Source organism: Sus scrofa, chromosome 8 (genome assembly GCF_054392235.1).
Source record: "Sus scrofa isolate SSC_HxYL_T2T_F1_AM1 chromosome 8, Sscrofa_HxYL_maternal_Yorkshire_Landrace_v2.0, whole genome shotgun sequence".
In the NCBI taxonomy this organism is placed as follows: Eukaryota; Metazoa; Chordata; class Mammalia; order Artiodactyla; family Suidae; genus Sus; species Sus scrofa.
Window position 1 is genome coordinate 118974061 of NC_139390.1, and position 19906 is coordinate 118993966.

The window sequence follows — 19906 nt, forward strand, 5'->3', positions numbered from 1 at the left end:
AGAGGGATAAGAATCAGCTCCACCTATCAGTGGGCAGGCACCAATCCCTCCCATCAGGAAGCCTGAAGCAAGCTCCCATACTAATAACTTCAGCCACAAGAGAGGCTACAATCCTGTGGTCTGCAAAAAGTATACAAAATGAAAAGATAAGAGAATTAACGACTCAGATAAAGGAATAAGAAAAAAACCTAGAAAAACAGCTAAGGATCTCCAGAAAATCTCCATGAAAAAGACTTTAGACTAAAATCTAAATCTCTATGAAAAAGACTTTAAAGATAGTAAAGATGGTTCAAGATCTTATAAATATACTGGAGCAAAGATTGATGAATTATAAGAAACACTGAGCAAAGAAGTAGAAGATTTAAGGATTAAGCAAGCAGAGATGCAGAATACAATAATAAAAAAAAAATTACTAGAAGCAACCAATAGCAGAATATAAGATGCAAAAGAATGAATAAGCGAAGTGGAAGACAGACTAGTGGAGATCACTGACATGGAACAGAAAAGCGAAAAAAGATTGAAAAGATATGAAGATGTTCCAAGAGAACTCTGGGAAAACATTAAACGCATTAGCAGCTGTGTTATATGGGGGTACCAGAAGGAGAAGAGACAGAAAAAGGGCCAGAGAAAATATTTCAAGAGATAATAGCCAAAAACTTCCCTAACATGGGAAAGGAATCACTCACTCAAATCCAGGAAGCACAATGAGTACTATATAAAATAAACCCAAGGAGGAACACCCCAAGACACATATTAATCAAACTGACCAAAATTAAAGACAGAGAAAATACTGAAAGCAGCTAGAGAAAAGAAACAACACACAAGGGAACCCCAATAAGGTTATTGACAGATTTTCCAGCAGAATCTCTGTAGGCCAGAGGTGAGTGGCACAATATACTTAAAGTGGTGAAAGGAAAAACCTCCAACCAAGATTAGTCCACCCATTAAGGCTTTCATTCAGATTTGAAGGAGAAATCGAAAACTTTACAGACAAGCAAAAGCTTGGAGAATTCAGCACCACTCAACCAGCTTTACTTTTCTTTAGGTGGAAAAGAAAAGGCCACAACTAGTAACAAAAATATTACAGATGACAAGGCTCATCAGTAAAGGCATGCATATAGTAAAGGTAGGAAGTCATCCATACCCAGATATGCTACCAAAACCAGAAATCATGAGAAGAGGAGGGTACGAATGCAGGACACTGGAGATGTGCTTACAATTAAAAGACCAACAACTAAAAACAATCATATATGTATATATATATGTATACACACACACACACACACACTCCTATATCAAAACCAGGGTAACTACAAACCAAAAATCTGCAACTGATGGACACACAAATAAGAAAAAACAATCCAGATACAACACCAAAGATGATAGTCATCAAACCAGAAGAGAAGAGCACAAGAGAAGAAGGGAGGAAAAAAAGACCAACAAAAACAAATCCGAAACAGTTGATAAAATGGTGATGAGAACATATCAATATGTATGTCCTTAAATGTAAATGGACTAAATCCCCAAACCAAAAGACATAGGCTGACTGGATACAAAAACAAGACCCATATTTATTCTGTCTTCAAGATACCCACTTCACTTCTAGGGATACATACAAATTGAAAGTGAGAGGATGGGAGAAAATATTCCATGTAAATCAAAATCAAAAGAAAGCTGGAGTAGCAATAGTCATATCAGACAAAAAAAAAAAAAAAGACCTTAAGAATATTATAAGAGATCAAGAATGATATTAAATAATGATCAAAGGATCAATCCAAGGAGATATAGCAATTGTAAATCTATATGCACCCAGCAGAACACCTCAATATATAAGGCAAGTGCTAACAACCTTAACAGGAGAAACTGACAATAACACAATAATAGCGGGGGGCTTTAACACCCCACCTAGAGCAATGGACAGATCAGACAAAATCAACAAAGAAACACAGGCCTTATATGATGCATTAGACCAGATGGACTTAATAGATATTTATAGAACATTACATCCAAAAGCAGCAAAATACACTTTCTTCTCAAGTGAACATGGAACATTCTCTAGGATAGATCACATTCTGGCCCACAGTTTAAGCCTCAGTAAATTTAAGAAAATTGAAAGCATCTCTTCTAACCACAATGCTATAAGACTAGAAATCAACAAGAAAAACTGCAAAAACACAAACATGTGGAGACTAAACAACATGCTACTGATGAACCAATGGGTCACTGAAGAAATCAAAGAGAAAATTTAAAAATACCTAGAAGCAAGTGACAACAAAGACATAAGAATCCAAAATCTATGGGATGCAGCAAAAGCAGTTCTAAAAGGGAAGTCTATAGCAATACAAACCTACCTTAGGGAACAAGATAAAGCTCAAATAAACAACCTAACTTTACACCTAAATCAACTAAAGAGAGAAGAACAGATGAAACCCAAAGTTAGCAAAAGGAAAGAAATCATAAAGACAAATAAAAGAAAAATAAGTAAATAAATAAAAGAAATAAAGAAAACCATAGAAAAGATCAATGAAACTAAAAGCTGGTTTTTTGAAAAAATCCACAAAATTGATAAACCCTTAGCCAGACTCATCAAGAAAAAAAAAAGAGTGGGCTCAAATCAATAAAATGATAAATGAAAAAAAAAAGTGGATAAACAATGAGATCCTGCTGTATAGCACTGGGAACTATATCTAGTCACTTATGACAGAGCATAATAATGTGAGAAAAAGAATGTATATACGTTCGTGTGACTGGATCACCTTGCTGTATAGTAGAAAATAGAACAATGTAAACTAGCTATGATGGAAAAAATAAAAATCATTAAAAAATGAAAAAGATGTTAAACAGACATCACAGAAATACAAAGGATCATTAGAGACTACTATAAGCAACTATATGCCAATAAAATGGACAACCTAGAAGAAATGGACAAATTCCTAGAAGAATACGGTCTTCCAAGACTAAACAAAGGCAAAATAGAAAAGATGAATGAACAATCACAAGTATTGAAATTGAAACAGTGATTTAAAAACTTCCAACAGGGGTTTCCATTGCAGGTCAGCGGAAATGAATCTGATGAGTATCCATGAGGATGCAGGTTTGATCCCTGGCCTTGCTCAGTGGGTTAAGGATCTGGTATTTCCATGAGCTGTGGTGTAGGTTGAAGATACGGCTTGGATACCGAGTTGCTGTGGATGTGATGTCAGCCAGCTGCTACACCTCTGATTTGACCTCTAGCCTGGGAACCTCCATATGCCACATCTGCAGCCCTAAAAAGACAAAACAAAACTTCCAACAAACCGAAGTCCAGGACCAGATGGCTTCACAGGCGAATTTAGAGAAGAGTTAACGCCTATCCTTCTTAAACTATCAAAAAATTTCAGAGGAAGGAACACTCCTAAACTCATTCTATGAGGCCATCATCACCCTGATACCAAAACCAGACAAAGATACCACACACACAAAAAAAGAAAATTACAAGCTGATGTCACTCATGAACATAGATGTAAAAATCCTCAACAAAATAGTAGCAAACTGAATCCAGCAATACATTAAAAGGGTCATACACCATGATCAAGTGGGATTTATCCCAGGGATGAAAGTGTTTTTCATTGTCCTCAAATCAATCAGTGTGATGTACCACATTAACAAACTGAAGAATAAAAACTGTATGATCCTCTCAATAGAAACAAAAAAAGCTTTTGACAAAATCCAACACCCACTTCTGTTAAAAACCCTCCAGAAAGTGGGCATAGGGGGAACCTACCTCAACATAATAAAGGCCATGACAAACCCACAGCTAAGCATCATTCTCAGCAGTGAAAATCTGAAAGAATCCCTACTAAGATCAGGAATAAGACAAGAATGTCCGCTCTCGCCACTACTATTCCACATAGTTTTGGAAGTCCTAGCCGTGGCAATCAGAGAAGAAAAAAATAAAAGGAATCCAAATTGGAAAGGAAAAAGTAAAACCATCAGTGTCTGCAGACGACATGATACTATACCTAGAAAATCTTAAAGACACTACCAGGAAACTGTTAGAGCTCATCAGTGAATTTGGTAAAGTTACAGGATATAAAAGTAATACACAGAAATCGACTGTATTTCTACACACTAACAACGAAAGATCAGAAAGAGAAATTAGGGAAACCATCCTATTTACCATTGCATCAAAAAGAATAAAATACCTACATAAAAAGACAAAAGACCTGTACTCTGAAAACTAAGATGCTGATGAAAAAAATCAAAGATGACACAAACAGATGGAAGGACATACCAGGCTCTTGGATCGGAAGAATCAATACTATCAAAATGACTATACAACCCAAGGCAATCTGCAGATTCTATGCAATCCCTATCAAATTACCAAGGACATTTTTCACAGAACTAGAACAAAATATTTTAAAGTTTGTTTGGAAGCACAAAAGACCCTGAATAGTCAAAGCCCTCCTGAAAAGAAAAATGGAGCTGGAAGAATCAGTCTCCCTGACTTCAGACTGTACTACAAAGCTACAGTCATCAAAACCATGTGGTACTGGCACAAAAAAAAATAGAGATCAGTGGAACAAGACAGAAAGCTAAGAATTAAACCCTCACACCTACAGTCAACTAATCTACAACAAAGGAAGCAAAAATATGCAATGGAGAATAGACAAGTCCCTTCAATAATTGGTGCTGGGAAAACTGGATAGCTACATGTGAAAGAATGAAATTAGAACACTCTGAAACACAAAACCCAAAAATAAACTTGAGGGAGTTCCTGTTGTGACTTGGTGGAAACGAATATGACTGGTATTCATCAGGATGAGGTTTCTATCCCTGGCATTGGTCAGTGGGTTAAGGATCTGGTGTTGCTGTGAGCTGTGTTGTAGGTTGCAGATGTGGCTTGGATCCTGTGTGGCTGCAGCTGTGGTGTAGTCCAGTGGCTACAGCTCTGATTCGACCCCTAGTCTGGGAACTTCTATATGCTGTGGGTGAGGCCCTAAAAAACAAAACAAAACAAACGATTGAAGACCTGAATATAAGACTGAATACTATAAAACTCTTAGAGGAAAACATAGGCTGAACATTCTCTGACATAAACCAGATCTAGATCCAGGTCCTATAGTAATGACAATAAAAAGAAAAATAAACAAATGGGATCTAATTAAACTTAAAAGTTTTTGCACAGCAAAGGAAACACTAAACAAAAGGAAAAGACAACCCACAGAATGGAATAAAATATTTACAAATGAAGTGACTGAGAAGGGATTGATTTCTACAATATATAAACACCTCCTGAAGCTCAATACCAAAAAAACAGCCCCATCGAAAAATGGGCAGAAGATCTAAATAGACAGTTCGCCAAAGAAGACATACAAATGGCCAAAAAACACATGAAAAGATGTTTAACATCACTAATTCTTAGAGAAATGGAAATCAGAATTACTATGTGGTACCACCTTACATCAGCCAGAGTGGCCATCATCAAAAAGTCTGCAAACAGTAAATGCTGGAGAGGATGTGGAGAAAAGGGAACCCTCTTACATTGTTGGTGGGAATGTAAATTGGTGGAGCCACTATGGAGAACAGTATGGAGATTCCTCAAAATAACTAAAAATTGCATTACCATATGATCCAGCAATCCCACTCCTGGGCACCTATCTGAAGAAAACCATGACTTGAAAAGATACATGTCCCCCAGTGTTCATTGCAGCACTATATACAATAGCCAAGACATGGAACAATCTAAATTTCCATCAGTAGAGAAGTGAATAAAGAAGTGGTACATATACACAATGGAATATTACTCAGCCATAAAAAAGAATGAAATAATGGCATTTGTAGCAACATGGATGGACCTAGAAATTATCATGCCAAGTGAAGTTAGACAGTGAAACACAAATGTCATATGCTAGCACTTATATGTGGAATCTAAAAAGGATACAATGAACTTCTTTGCAGAACTGAAACTGACTCACAGACTTTGAAAAACTTATGGTTACCAAAGGAGATAGGTGGGTGTCCAGGGGATGGGTTGGGGAGGAATGGGCTGGGAGGATTGTAATGGTGATTGTACAACTATAAATATAATAAAATTCATTGAGTTAAAAAAAAAATCCTCTCTCTGTAGGCCATTTAAAGTGGAAACACAGAACATAAAGAGTCTTAAGATTGAAGGATCATCAGAGATGATCAAGATGGCCAAATAGTAGAACATGAACCTCCCCTCCAACCACAAATAACATCAAAAAATACATTTACATGTGGAACAATTCTCAAAGAAAATCTGCTCAATGCTGGCAGAAGACCTCAGACTTCTGAAAGAGCAAGCAAGTCTCCTCTTAACCAGTTAGGACGAACAAACAAAAAAGTGAGAATGGAATGTGTTAGAACCTGTGCCCCCCTGGGCAGGGCCTGAGAATGAAGAGAAGTTCCTGTTCCCTGGGAATTCCCCTCACTGGCAGAGAGATCAGCTAGGATATAGGGCGAGCTTCAGAATCTCAGAGGAAGATTTCCCTTTATGGCTCAGTGGAAATGAACCCGAGTAGTGTCCATGAGGATGTAGGTTCTACCCCAGTCCTCGCTCAGTGTGTTAAGGATCTGGCATTGCCATGAGGTGTCATGCATGCCATCAGCTGTAGCTCTGATTCAACCCCTAGTGAGGGAACTTACATTTGCCACAGGTGCAACCTTTAAAAAAGGTGTGTGTGGGGGGGAACCTCGGAGGAGGGTGCAGCAACCACTTTGCAGCAGTCAGAACAAAGCCAGACCTTCACAGGTAGTCAGTGCCCCCATCCTACTCTCCCTAGCCTGAGACACAAGTCCACTGGTGTAGGTAGGGGCCAGGGGCTGAAGCTTGGTCTTTGGAAATCAGACCTGGGGAGTGGATTGGGGTTGATTGCACATACACAGCCTGAAGGGGTTGGATTCTAGTGTAACTGCATCTGACAGTGTATGCAGGAAGCCCAGCCCTCCTTAGAGGCCAGGGCTTTCTGCCTACATGAGTTCCAGAAGCAGATTTGAGCCACTGCCTCCATGCTTCCACCTTCCTGGACTTCAGGAGTGGTAATGATCTGTCTCCACTCCCATCCTATGCTTTGGGGCTGTGCATGGGCTACCACCACTACTGAGAACCATAGGACTGGGCACCAGCGGCTGCATCTGCATACAATATTAAGGGTATAATGGAGAGCACACTGAGGAACAGGTGACAGTCATCCATGCTACATACAGCCCTCAAATCAAAAATATTAAACCCACAAAAGCTACACAAGGACATACCCTCATATAAATAGCCCTTCAAGACCATAGTAGACAATTGCTTCTCTTAAGCTTACAGAATGAGAAGTATAAGTAAAATGAAAAAGCAGAAGAACCATTCCTTAAAAGCCCAAGAGAATTCCCCTGAAAGAACAAACAATAAAACAGACCTCCTTGGTGTAGTAGACACCAGTATCTAAAAGGAGATAATGAAAATATGGAAGGAACTAAGAAAGACTATCAATAGAAGTGCAGAGTAGTATAAAAAGAAACTGGAAACTATAAGGAGGAACCATGGAAAATTAGAAAACTCATCTGCCAAGACAAATGCCGAACTAAAGGCAATGAATAGCCGAATGAATGATGCAGAGGAATGAATAAGTGACCTGGAAGATGGGATAATGGAAATCACCCAGTCAGGACAGAAGACAGCCAAATGGAGAAAACAGAAGGCAGTATAAGAGACCTGTGGGATTATATAAAGCATGCCAATCTATTCATAATAGGGATTCCAGAGGGTGAAGAAAGAGAAAAGGTGATTGAAAATGTATTTGAAGAAATTATGGCTGAAAACTCCCCAAACCTAAAGAAGGAAACATCTAGGTACATAAAGCACAAAGGATCTACACCAAGACATATAATAATAAAAATGGCAAAAGTTAAAGATAAAAAGAGTCTAAAGATAACAAGAGAAAAACAAAAGAGTTAATTACTAGGGAATGCCTGTAAGGCTATCAAGTGACTTCTATACAGAAACATTGCAGGAAAGAAGGGAGTGGCAAAATATATTTAAAGTTCTGAAAGGGAAAAATCTGCAACCTAGGAAGATTATTTAGAATAGGAGAAAGAATTTCTCAGAGAAGCAAAAGCTAAAAGAATAGAGAGTTCCCATTGTGGCTCAGTGGGTTAAGAACCCAACTAGTATCCATGAGAATGCCGGTTCAATCCCTGGCCTTGCTCAGTGGGCTGAGGATCTGGCATTGCCACAGTAGTTTAGGTTTCAGATGCACCTTGGATCTGGTGTGGCTGTGGCTGTGGCTGTGGCTGGCAGCTACAGCTCTGATTCGACCCCTAGTCTGAGAACTTCCATGTGACATAGGTGCAGCCCTAAAGTGAAAAACAAAAACTAAAAGAATACAGCAATACTAAACCTATCCTAAAGGAAATATTGAAAATCTTTTCTAAATGGAAGAAAAAAGCATCTATAGGAAAAAGAAAATTATGATTGGAAAATAAGACACTTAAGCCAGTACACAGATTCAAAAAAAGAAAAAAATCTAAAACTTTCTGTGAAAGTGATGATAACCACAGTGAACAGCAAAAGGGTAAACATGAAGATGTAAAAGAGGACATCAAAATCATAAAATGTGGGAGAGGAGATTAAGAAAATATGTATATATTTTTTCCCTAGAATGTGTTTGAGCCTACATGACTACCAGTCTAAGGCAAGTAGATATAGGAAGAAGCTATATATCTAAAGCAAGTAGATATAGGAAGAGCCTTTATGACTACCAGTCTAAGGCAAGTAGATATAGGGTAAGCAGAAATCAAAAACATACAGTAGATTCACAAAAACCAAGAGAACATAAGTACAATAAAAAGGAGCATCATCAAATCGCAAAAGGAAAAACGAAAAGGGACAAGAAATGTAAAATCAATGGGAAAACAAGATTTAAAATAGCCATAAATAAGTATCTATCAATAATTATTTTAAATGTCAGTGGACTTAATGCTCCAATCCAAAGACACAGAGTGGCAGGATGGATAAAAAAATAAGAGCCTACAATACACTGCATACAAGAGACTCACTTTAGGGCAAAGGACATACAGATTTAAACTGAGAGGACAGGAAAAGATATTTAATGCAAATGGAAATGATAAGAAAACAGGTGTCACAATACTCAGACAAAATGTCAAAATCTATAAAGATAAAGAAGGACACCATATAAAACATCAATACAAGAAGAGGATTTTATACTTGTCAACATATATGCATCTATTATAGGAGCACCCAAATGCATAAAATACTAACAGACATAAAAGGAGAAATTGACAGGAATATGATAATAGTAGGAGACGTTAACACCCTGTTCAAATCAGAGGACAGATCTTGACAAAATCAGTGAGGCAACAGAGATCCTAAATGGTATAATAGAGTCGATATTTTCAGAAATTACATTCAGGAAGAATCCAGAGTTGAAGTTCCTGTTGTGGTGCAGTGGAAACTAATCCAACTAGGAACTATGAGGTTGTGGGTTCGATCCCATGCCTTGCTCAGGCAATCCGGCATTGCTGTGAGCTGTGGTGTAGGTCACAAATGCAGCTCGGATCTTACATTGCTGTGGCTGTGATGTAGGCTGGCAGTTGCTGCCCTGATTGGACCCCTAACCTGGAACCTCCGTATGCTGAGGGTATGGCCCTAAAAAGCAAAAAAAAAAAAAAAGAAGAAGAAGAAGAAGAATCCAGATTACACATTCTTTCAAGTGCACATGGAACACTCTCTAGGATTGATCACATAGTGGGGCAAAAAGCTTCAATAAACTTAAGAGTATATAAATTGTCTCAAGCATCTTTTCTGACTATGATGATATGAAACTAGAAATCAATCATAGAAAAAGAAAAAAAGAAACGAACATTACATGGAGACTAAACAATATGCTACTAAAAAAACCAGTTGGTCAAGAACGAAATAAAAAGAAATTTTAAAAAATCTTAAGATAAATAACAATGAAAATACAACCATACAAAATCTATGGGATGAAGCAAAAGCAGTTCTCAGAGGGATGTTTATAGCAACATAGATCTTCCTTGAAAAATATGAAAAATTTCAAATAACCTATCACTTAAATGAATTAGAAAAAATCAAAACCTAAAGTCAGCAGAAGGAAGGAAAATAATAAAGATCAGAGAGGAAATAAAATGGAGGTTAAAAAATAGAAAAAAAAAAAAAAAGGAGTTTCTGTCGTGGCACAAAGGAAACAAATCTGACTAGGAACCATGAGGTTGCGTGTTCAATTCCTGACTCACCCAGAGGGTTAAGGATCTGGCATTGCTATGAACTGTGGTATAGGTCACAGATATAGCTCAGATCCCACGTTGCTGTGGCGTAGGACAGCAGTTGTAGCTCCATTTGGACTCGTAGCCTGGGAACCTCCATATGCAGCCCTAAAAAGCAAAAGCAAAAAAAAAAAAAAAAAAAAAAAAAATCGGTGAAACCAAGAGCTGTTTTTTTTTATTTTTTATTTTTCTGAGCTTGTTCTTTGAAAGAGTAAACAAGACTGACAAACCTATAACCAAGCTCAGCAAGAAGAAAAGAGAGAGAACCCATTTAAACAAAATATGAAATGTAAAAGGAGACATAACCAACACCTCAAATAGAAAAAAACTATGAGAGTACAATGAACAATTATGTCAACAGATTCGATAACGTAGAAGAAATAGACTAGTTTCTAGAGACATACAGCCCACCAAAACTGAATAAAGAAGCAACAAATGATGAACAGACCAAGTACTAGAAGTGAAATAGAATCTATAAAAACTCCCTACAGGAAATTCCATTGTGGCTCAGTGGTAACAAACCCAACTAGAATCCATGAGGGTGTGGATTTGATCCCTGTCCCTGCTCAGTGGATGAAGGATCCAGCTTTGCTGTGAGCTGTGGTGTAGGTCACAGATGCAGCTTGGATCCTGCATTGCTGTGGCTGTGGTGTAGGCCAGCAGCTGTAGCTCCGATTCAACCCCTGGCCTGGGAATTTCTGTATGCCATGGGTGCGGCCCTAAAAAGACAAACATAAATAAATAAAAACTCCCCACAAACAGTCCAGGCCCAGATGGCTTTACAGGCAAATTCTACCAAACATACACCAAGCCTTCTCAAACTCTCCCAAAAAATTGAAGAGGAGGGAATACTCCCCACAACATTGTGTGTAACCATCATCACCCTGATACCAAAACCAGACAAACACACCATCAAAAAAGAAAATCTTTGATGAATATAGATGCAAAAATTCTTAATAAAATGCTAGGAAACTGTATCCAACAACACATTAAGAAAGAGCGTACACCACAGCCAGGTGGGATTCATCCCAAGTTTACAAATATGGTTCAGCCTTTGCAAACCATTAATGTGATATACCACATTAACAAAGTGAAGAATAAAAACTACATGATCATCTCAAAAGATTCACGAAAAGCATTTGACAAAATTTTACATACATTCATGATAAATCTCTTACCTAAGTGGGGATAAAGAGGAAGGGAAGGAAGGAAGGGTATCCAAATTGGAAGAGAGAAAATTGTCGCTATATGCAGATGACATGATACTATATATAGAAAACCCTAAGGACTCCACATAAAAACTGCTTGATCTGATAAATGGATTCAGCAAAGAGGCAGAATACAAGGTTAACTAAATATCTAGGAATAAACCTCACCAAGGAGGTGAAAAACTTACACACTGAGATCTATAAACCATTAATAAAGGAAATTTAATTGGAAGGATCCATTGTTGCCATGAGCTGTGAGGTAGGATCCTGCATTGCTGTGGCTGTGATGTAGGCTGGCAGCTACAGCTCTAATTTGATACCTAACCTGGTAACTTTGATATGCTGTGGGTGGTGTGGCCATAAAAAAAGACAAAAAAATAAAAAGACAACCTACATAAATCAACTATACTTCAATAAAACTTTTAAAAGATTAAAAAAAAAAGACAACCTATAGAATGGGAGAAAATGATGCAACTTGACAAGGGCTTAATTTCAAAATATACTAACAGTTCATACAACTTAACAACAAAAAACCCAAACCAATAGAAAAAAATGGACATTTTTCCAAAGTAGAAATACAAATAGACTAAATAGACATTTTTCCCAAGTAGAAATACAAATGGCCATAGGTACATGAAAAAAATCTTCATCATAGCTAATTATTAGAGAAATGCAAATCAAAACTACAATGAGGTGCCACTTCACATTGGTCAGAATGGCTATTGCTAAAGAAGTCTACAAATAACAAATTCCGGAGAGGATGTAGAGAAAGGGAGAACCCTCCTACACTGTTGGCGAGAATGTAATCTGGTATAGCCACTCTGGAAAACTATGGAAGTTCCCCAGAAAACTAAGGATAGAGTTACCATGTGATGCAGCAGTTCCACTCCCGGGCATATATCCAGTCAAAACTATAATTCAGAAAGATACATGCACCTCTGTGTTCATAGCAACACTATTCACAATAGCCAAGACATGGAAACAACCTAAATGTCCATGAACAGATAAATGGATAAAGATGTAGTGCATATATACAATAGGATAGTACTCAGTCATAAAAAATGAAATAATGTCATTTGCCCCAACATGGATGCAACTAAGTGAAGTAAATCAGAAAGAGAAAGATACTGTATGTAACTTATATGTGAAATCTAAAATATGACACAAATGAACCTATCTACAAAATAGCAGCAGACTCGCAGACCTAAAGAACAATCTTATGGTTGCCAAGGAAGAGGGAGGTTGGGGGCAGGATGGAGTGGGAGGTTGGGGTTAGCAGGTATAAACTATTATACATGGAGGGAATAAACAAAGATACAACTGTATAGCACAGACAACTCTATTCGATGTCCTATGATAACCATAATGGAAAAGAATTTTCTATTATTGTGCATTTATACTGTTGTGCCAATTTCTGCTATACAGCAAAGTGACCCAGTCATGCATATATATACATTCCCTTTCTTATCTTCCGTCATGTTCTATCCCAGGAGATTGGATATAGTTCCCTGTGCTATACAGTAGGAACCTCATTGCTTATCCACTCTGAATGTAATAATTTGCATCTGCCAACCTTTAACTCCCAGTCCATCCCACTCCCTCCCCTCTCCCCCTTGGCAACCACAAGTCTGTTCTTTATGTCTGTGAGTTTGTTTTGGTTTTGTAGGTAGATTCATTTGTGCCATAGTTTAGATTCCACATACAAGTGATATCATATGGCATCTGTCTTTCTCTTTCTGCCTCACTTCCCTTAGTATGAGAATCTCTAGTTGCATCCATGCTGCTGCAGATGTCATTATTTCATTCTTTTTTGACTGGGAAAAGAATGTTTTTTATAAAAGTATATATATATATTTTTATTTATAACTGAATCATTTTTTCTTTTTTTTTTTTCTTTTTGTCTTTTCTAGGGCTGCACCTGAGGCATATGGAGGTTCCCAGGCTAGGGGTCTAATCTGAGCTGTAGCCACCAGCCTACACCACAGCCACAACAACACAGAATCCGAGCCGCGTCTGCGACTTACACCACAGCTCATGGCATTGCCAGATCCTTAACCCACTGAGCAAGGCCAGGGACCGAACCTGCAACCTCATGGTTCCTAGTCGGATTCGTTAACTACTGAGCCACGACAGGAGCTCCCTGAATCACTTTTCTGTACAGCAGAAGTTGACATTGTAAATGAACTAAACTTGAATTTTTAAAAAACAAAGCTACTTTTAGGTAGGAATTGAAGGATCACAGTGACTGATCTGATAGTCTGAGGCATTTACTTTTATCCTCCAAGGGCCAGAACTAACCCTCCTCTTGGACAGTGCTGGAGAATCTTCTGCCATTGGTATGCTCTTTTTGAAATCCATCATAACTATTTCCTTTTGTACACAGTGTTCTTCAGACTGGGTGGGACTTTATATCATCTTGAGGTTATGCTCTCTTGAGGCTCTACTTGGTCACCTCAGTTGAACATGTGAGTCTTGGCAAATCACCTAAACTATTTTTAAATCATTACTTTGAGTAGTTTTTGGTTTTGGGGGGTTGTTTGTTTGTTTGTTTCCTTTGGAGGGTAACTTTTAGTCTCCGAGTAATAAATGTTAATTGAATGAAAGTTGGGGAAATACTTTGTGTTGCTCCAAGTATCCAACTCTAGAATGGTATTTGGAACAGCTAGAGATATTTTATTTGTGTAAGTAAAGATAAATGGTAGCCCCAGATATTAGAAAGGATTATCATATCAAATAGGGAATTGTCTGGTTTTGTGTTCCTCAGAGGGCAGAGGATTACTTAAAGGTAGAATTTACAAGACAAAGAGTTTTAACTGTTAGTGCCAGTCCACAATAGAATAGACTGTTTCTTGACACTGTAAGATTGTAGGAAACATTCAAAGACTGTTCCATATGTTGAAATGATTTCAGTATTACAGGAGGAGAGTTTTGCTTTGTTTTCGTTTGTTTGTTTTCTGCTTTTTAGGGCTTCACACATGGCATATTGAGATTCCCAGTCCAAGGGTCAAATCGGAGGTATAGCTGCCAGCCTATACCACAGCCACAGCAACAGCAGATCCTTAACCCACTGAGCGAGGCCAGGGAGAGAACCCACATCCTCACAGATGCTAGGCAGGTTTGCTAACTGCTGAGCCATGAAGGGAACTCCCAGAAGGAGATATATTTCTGAAGTATCTTCCAACATTTAAGATTGCTTTGATAATGTCATCTTTTTCCTTGGTACTGAACCACTGATGCTATTAAGGTGAATATAACGGGAGTAGTAGTTTACCAAGCTATCTTTATTCCTTGCCTTTTTCCTTAGCCGGCAGAGGAGTATATTTGTAAAATGATTGGTTGGAGTCTGGGCTAGAATGTATGGTCCTATAATGTCTTATAATGGCATTAAGGTAATTAAATGATCAGATGACCTTGCCTTCGTTAGGTTTAGGCTGTAGTTAATGGTTATTGAGGTCTGTGTGCAGTGGAGCATTGATGTTGGGAAGATACAGTTTTTGTCCTATAGGTCTTAGCCTGAAAACATAAGCATTAGAATGTACAGGGAAATAGAGTGGATTTATCTTTCATACATATGGACCTGTCCTGGCATGTAAACTCTGAAATCGACGGAAGTCCAGAATAAGCCTTTATGTGTTTGTGTAGTGTTGGCTTACAAATAGAATTACATTTTATGAACTGCTGTTTGTGTGTATACATATATACAAATTGTGTGTATATATATATACAAATATATATACACATTTGTACATATTCTGCTACAGAAGTAAAAATAATTCAGTAGACAGATGAGCATTCTTAATGCTCATCCAAGTAAATACATATTCACTTATGTCAGTATCTGAATAGTAGTTATTTCCAAGCACATCATACATTTATTTTCTACTTGAAAATTAATTGTGATACCATTTATATTTTATAGGATCTAAGCCTTTCCCACGTTATGGATATAAACCCTCCCCACCGAATGGATGTGGCTCCCCACTCTTTGGTGTTCATGTAAATATTATTTTATATTTGATAAGTTTTATGATCGGTAGGCAATGTAATACTCCTAATAATACAAGATGGTCAGTGTGTTCTCAGGTTCACAAATAATTTTGTTTGTTGTAATAGTGATCATATTTACTATATTCTTTTATAGCTAAAATTAATTTAATAAGTTATAATGATACTAAATGGAGTAAAAGTCATGTTTTTTTTAATCTTACAAATGTTAATGCCATTTAAATGATGTTTCCTCTTATCACAACGTGATTAAAAAGTTTAGAGTATAGAAGTAATACTACTGAGGAGGAAAAGTATAGGAAAGCATAACATTTTCTATATTAAAACTAGGCTAAGTAGGGTAACTGTTTTAGGGGAGGCTCAATCTGAGCCAGTATTATGGGAAAAAATATTTTATGAAAGTGATTCCTAGGACACAAGAGTTTTGCATACATAGTTATTTTAAATAGAGATAATTACAGGTTTGAAGGAATATCTTTAGGGAATGGATAAACACTTAAAGATTAAACCACAAAGGAATTCTTATTATGGCTCAGCAGGTTAAGAACCCAATGTTGTTTCTGTGAGGATGCAGGTTTAATCCCTGGCCTCACTTGGTGGGTTAAGGATCCAACATTAACACAAGCTGTGGCATAGTCACAGATGCTGCTCAGATCTGGTGTTGCTGTGGCTGTGGTATAGGCCTGCAGCTGCTGCTCCCGTTTGACCCCTAGCTTGGAAATGTCCATATGCCACAGGTGTGGCCATAGAAAGAAAAGAAGAAGAAAAAAAAAAGATTAAGCCACAAAAAAGAAAACTTTAGTTGTAGAAGCTTAAAAGTTATCAGTGATATTTCACATAAAGTACATTTTATTGAGGGATGAGGCACGAAATACTTTGAAATATACAAAAATCATACTTACCTAGTGACTGCAGAAAACTGCTAAAGCTCTTAGCTTTGTCTTTCTGTTTTTAAAACTACGTTTTGTGTTTTGAACAGTTGGAAATTGTATTTGTTATCAGCAGATGAATGTGAATATTCTAACATTGCAAAATTGGGAGCTTGGAGGCATGGCTGAGGGAGAGAGGACAGAGTAACGTGGGTGGGTACAGATGAGAGTAATGGAGAGACGTTTAACCTGGAAAACATTTGTAGGCAGAAATGAATTTTGGAAATTATTTCTACAGCAGTGCTGTCTTTGATTTCTGAGTCTCTTTGAATACAGTACTTCAGCAGAGAAGGTTTGAATTTCATCAACAGTAACCCATCCAAATGCCTCTTTCAGCTTAACATCGGCATCCCTTCCCTGACAAAGTGCTGCAACCAGCACGACAGGTGCTATGAGACCTGTGGCAAAAGCAAAAATGACTGTGATGAGGAGTTCCAGTACTGCCTCTCCAAAATCTGCCGAGACGTGCAGAAAACACTAGGACTAGCTCAGCATATCCAGGGTAAGCTGATTTGGTGGGATGGGAATGAGTGCAGTTTGTAACGTTTTGTGTGTTATGATGCTTTATGTAAAAGTACAGGATTTACTAATATAAATCTTCCACCTTATCTATTGTGACAGAGCCCATTCAGTTTTCTGAGATGAGGAGTCGATGATTTTGTCATCTAAAGTGATGTGTAATTATGGAAGCAAGAAGTGTTAAGAAACCTTGGGAGGAAGATGTGTGAGGCAGAGAAGGATTCACCCAAGGTCTTGTGCCCTGTAGTCTAACTCTAATTAACCAGAGCCTAAAGTTTGAAACTCTGGGTCCAGTGATATTTAGAGAACAGTACACTGGATTTAGAGGAGGAAGTTCTCTAGAAGATTTGAGTGTTAATATCTGTGTCAGGAAGTTCCCTCAAACCACTCCAGGTTCATTGATGTGCTAAGAGGACTCACAGGACTCAGCATATAGTCATATGGTGATGATTTCAGTGAAGGGATACAAAGCAAAATCTGCAAAGGGAAAAGGTGTTACAGTAATGAGAACAGTAGTACCCATCTCATAGAATTGTCATGAGGGTAAAATAAAATATTCATAGAAATGTACATTGCTGTACAAATACTAGTAGTTAACAAGATTTCTTTACTGTCAAGCCAAGGAATGTACCATACACTGAAATCAGAAGAGGAAGAACAATCAGATGGGGCAGGAAAGAGCACTACCGTTTTTAAGCACTTTCTGTAACACACGGTGCTAGATACTTGACACGTTTTTATTCATGTTCATAAAAACCCAAAGCAGTAGCTGGCAGTATAGCCATTTTTCAAGGAAGGAAACTGAGGCTCAGAAAGAAGTAACTCGTCCCAAGTTTTATCCTTCTGACTCTAAAACTTGTGCTCTGTCTACTCCAAGATTTCCCAAATAATCTCACATCCTAGGTATTATTCTGAAATCCTAATAATAACTATGAGATAATAACAAGGAAGAAATATCTGGAGTTCCCGCTGTAACTCAGAGGGTTAAGAATCTGGCTAAGATCCATGAGGATGTGGGTTTGATCCTTGGCCTTGCTCTGTGGGTTAAGGATCCAGCATTGCCGTGAGCCGTGGTATAGGTCACAGATGCAGCTCAGATCCTGCATTGCTGTGGCTGAGGCATAGGCTGGGAACTCCATATGCCATGGATGTGGCCCTAATAAGCAAAAAAAAAAAAAAGTCATTCCTTACAATCCAAATTCAGCAGTGTTACCAGGCATCTTATTAGTGATACTTTTCAGATAAAAGGAAAATTAACAGTGATGAACTGATCAATGCTATTGAGCCTCATTTGTCTGGTACAAAAAGTTGGGTTGAACAGTTGCATGTAAATAAAAAGTAGATACAGGTAGAGACGCTAAAATAGAAAGTCTTTTTATACATATGCTACTAGTTTGGGAAGACTTTCACCTAAAATAGGTTTAAGTGCCCCTAATGCTGTGCCTGACACTGTGCTGTAATGTGTAGCATGTGAAGAGAGAGTGATGCTTTGCAGCTGTCTGACAGTAATGGCCCTTTCTTATTTGCAGCCTGTGAAACCACAGTGGAGCTCTTGTTTGACAGTGTTATACATCTAGGCTGTAAACCATACCTGGACAGCCAACGAGCTGCATGTAGATGTCGCTACCAAGAAAAAACCGATCTTTAAAGAAGATGCTGACAGGTGGTGACAACAGCTGAGGACAGAAGAACTAACCTTTGACAAAGAACTAATGCTTTTACGGTATAATGCTGCCTTATTTTTGTGAAAGGATTATTTTAAGACCTTATTTTGACATTAAAACTTCAAACTAAAGAAGTAAATGGAGATATCTTCCTGGACTTTGCTGCCTTAGGGTGCCACATTGTCTTGACCAATCTCAGAAAGAGGTGCATGTTAAGTGGAGAAGTTCTTAAAAGAAAACGTCCGTAACTCAGTTTTCACAACCGTATTAACCAAAAAGTAAGGTCAAGTGTAAGATTCATTGTAAGGTATGTTCAATATTATCTTATTTGGAAATAAGGGAAATCTTCCCTTAGAAGTATGTATGTTTACTGTAAAATTTAAAATATACATTTATGCCTGGAAATAACTGACTTTATTTTTTTCTCTCCTTTAACACATACTGATTTTCCACTTCCCATTGAGCATGTGAACAAGTCACACCTCTATCAATGAGGACTAGCTACAAGAACAAGGACATGGCTGTTTCTCATGTATTGGAACAATCTGCTGGGATCTGTTAGGAAGCAAAGCTGGGATATCTAGGTATTAATGTAATGTACCTAGAAAGCGAACAAAATTCGGAAGCATAGTCATTCCCTTTTTATGAATCACTCATGACAAATGTCATAACTTGCTATGACTTTTGCCAAAATTGGAGAAGAAAAAGGATTTAATGAGACCAATGAAGTGTTGTTTAGCATGCACATCAGGGCATTATGTGCTGTTATGCTTTGGTGTTTATTCCCTAGTACTTGCTCTTCATAGTAGATTCTCAGATATTTTTAAAAGACTAAACCTTTTACTAATAGCCTTAATAAAGATTGTTCTTGGAGTTCCTGCTGTAGCACTGCAGGTTAAGGATCCGGTGCTGTCTCTGCAGTGGCTCAGGTCGATGCTGAGGCATGGGCTCGATCACCACTGGGTGCAATGAGTTAAGGACCTGGCATTGCAGCTGTGGTGTGGGTTGCTGCTATGGCTCAGATTTCACCCTTGGCCTGGGAACTCCATATGCCATGGGTGTGGGGAAAAAATTGTTCTTGATATTGTTGGGATTTTTAAGTCTTTAACTGTGGAGTCAAAAGGGATGGAAAAGCGAGATACAGGAGTTCCCGTTGTGGCACAGTGGTTAACGAATCCGACTAGGAACCATGAGGTTGCGGGTTCGGTCCCTGGCCTTGCTCAGTGGGTTAAAGGATCCGGCGCTGCCGTGAGCTGTGGTGTAGGTTGCAGACGCGGCTCGGATT

The 19906-nt window shown here is 38.0% G+C and overlaps 2 protein-coding genes across 3 annotated transcripts in view; both read left to right on the forward strand.

Annotated features, from left to right (window-relative positions):
• PLA2G12A (phospholipase A2 group XIIA) overlaps positions 1-19026 on the forward strand; it is a 29133-nt gene extending 10107 nt beyond the window's left edge. Inside the window, exons 2-4 of one of the 2 annotated variants that reach the window (XM_003129255.7) lie at positions 15424-15500; positions 16775-16940; positions 18487-19026. In XM_003129255.7, coding sequence (XP_003129303.2) covers positions 15424-15500; positions 16775-16940; positions 18487-18605 — 362 coding nt within the window. In that variant the 3' untranslated portion in view covers positions 18606-19026. The remainder of the gene's footprint in view (positions 1-15423; positions 15501-16774; positions 16941-18486) is intronic. The other variant, XM_084973223.1, reaches the window with a different exon arrangement.
• Positions 1-19906, forward strand: part of CASP6 (caspase 6) — a 1021045-nt gene that overhangs the window by 980001 nt on the left and 21138 nt on the right. The gene's annotated exons all lie outside the window — the stretch shown is intronic.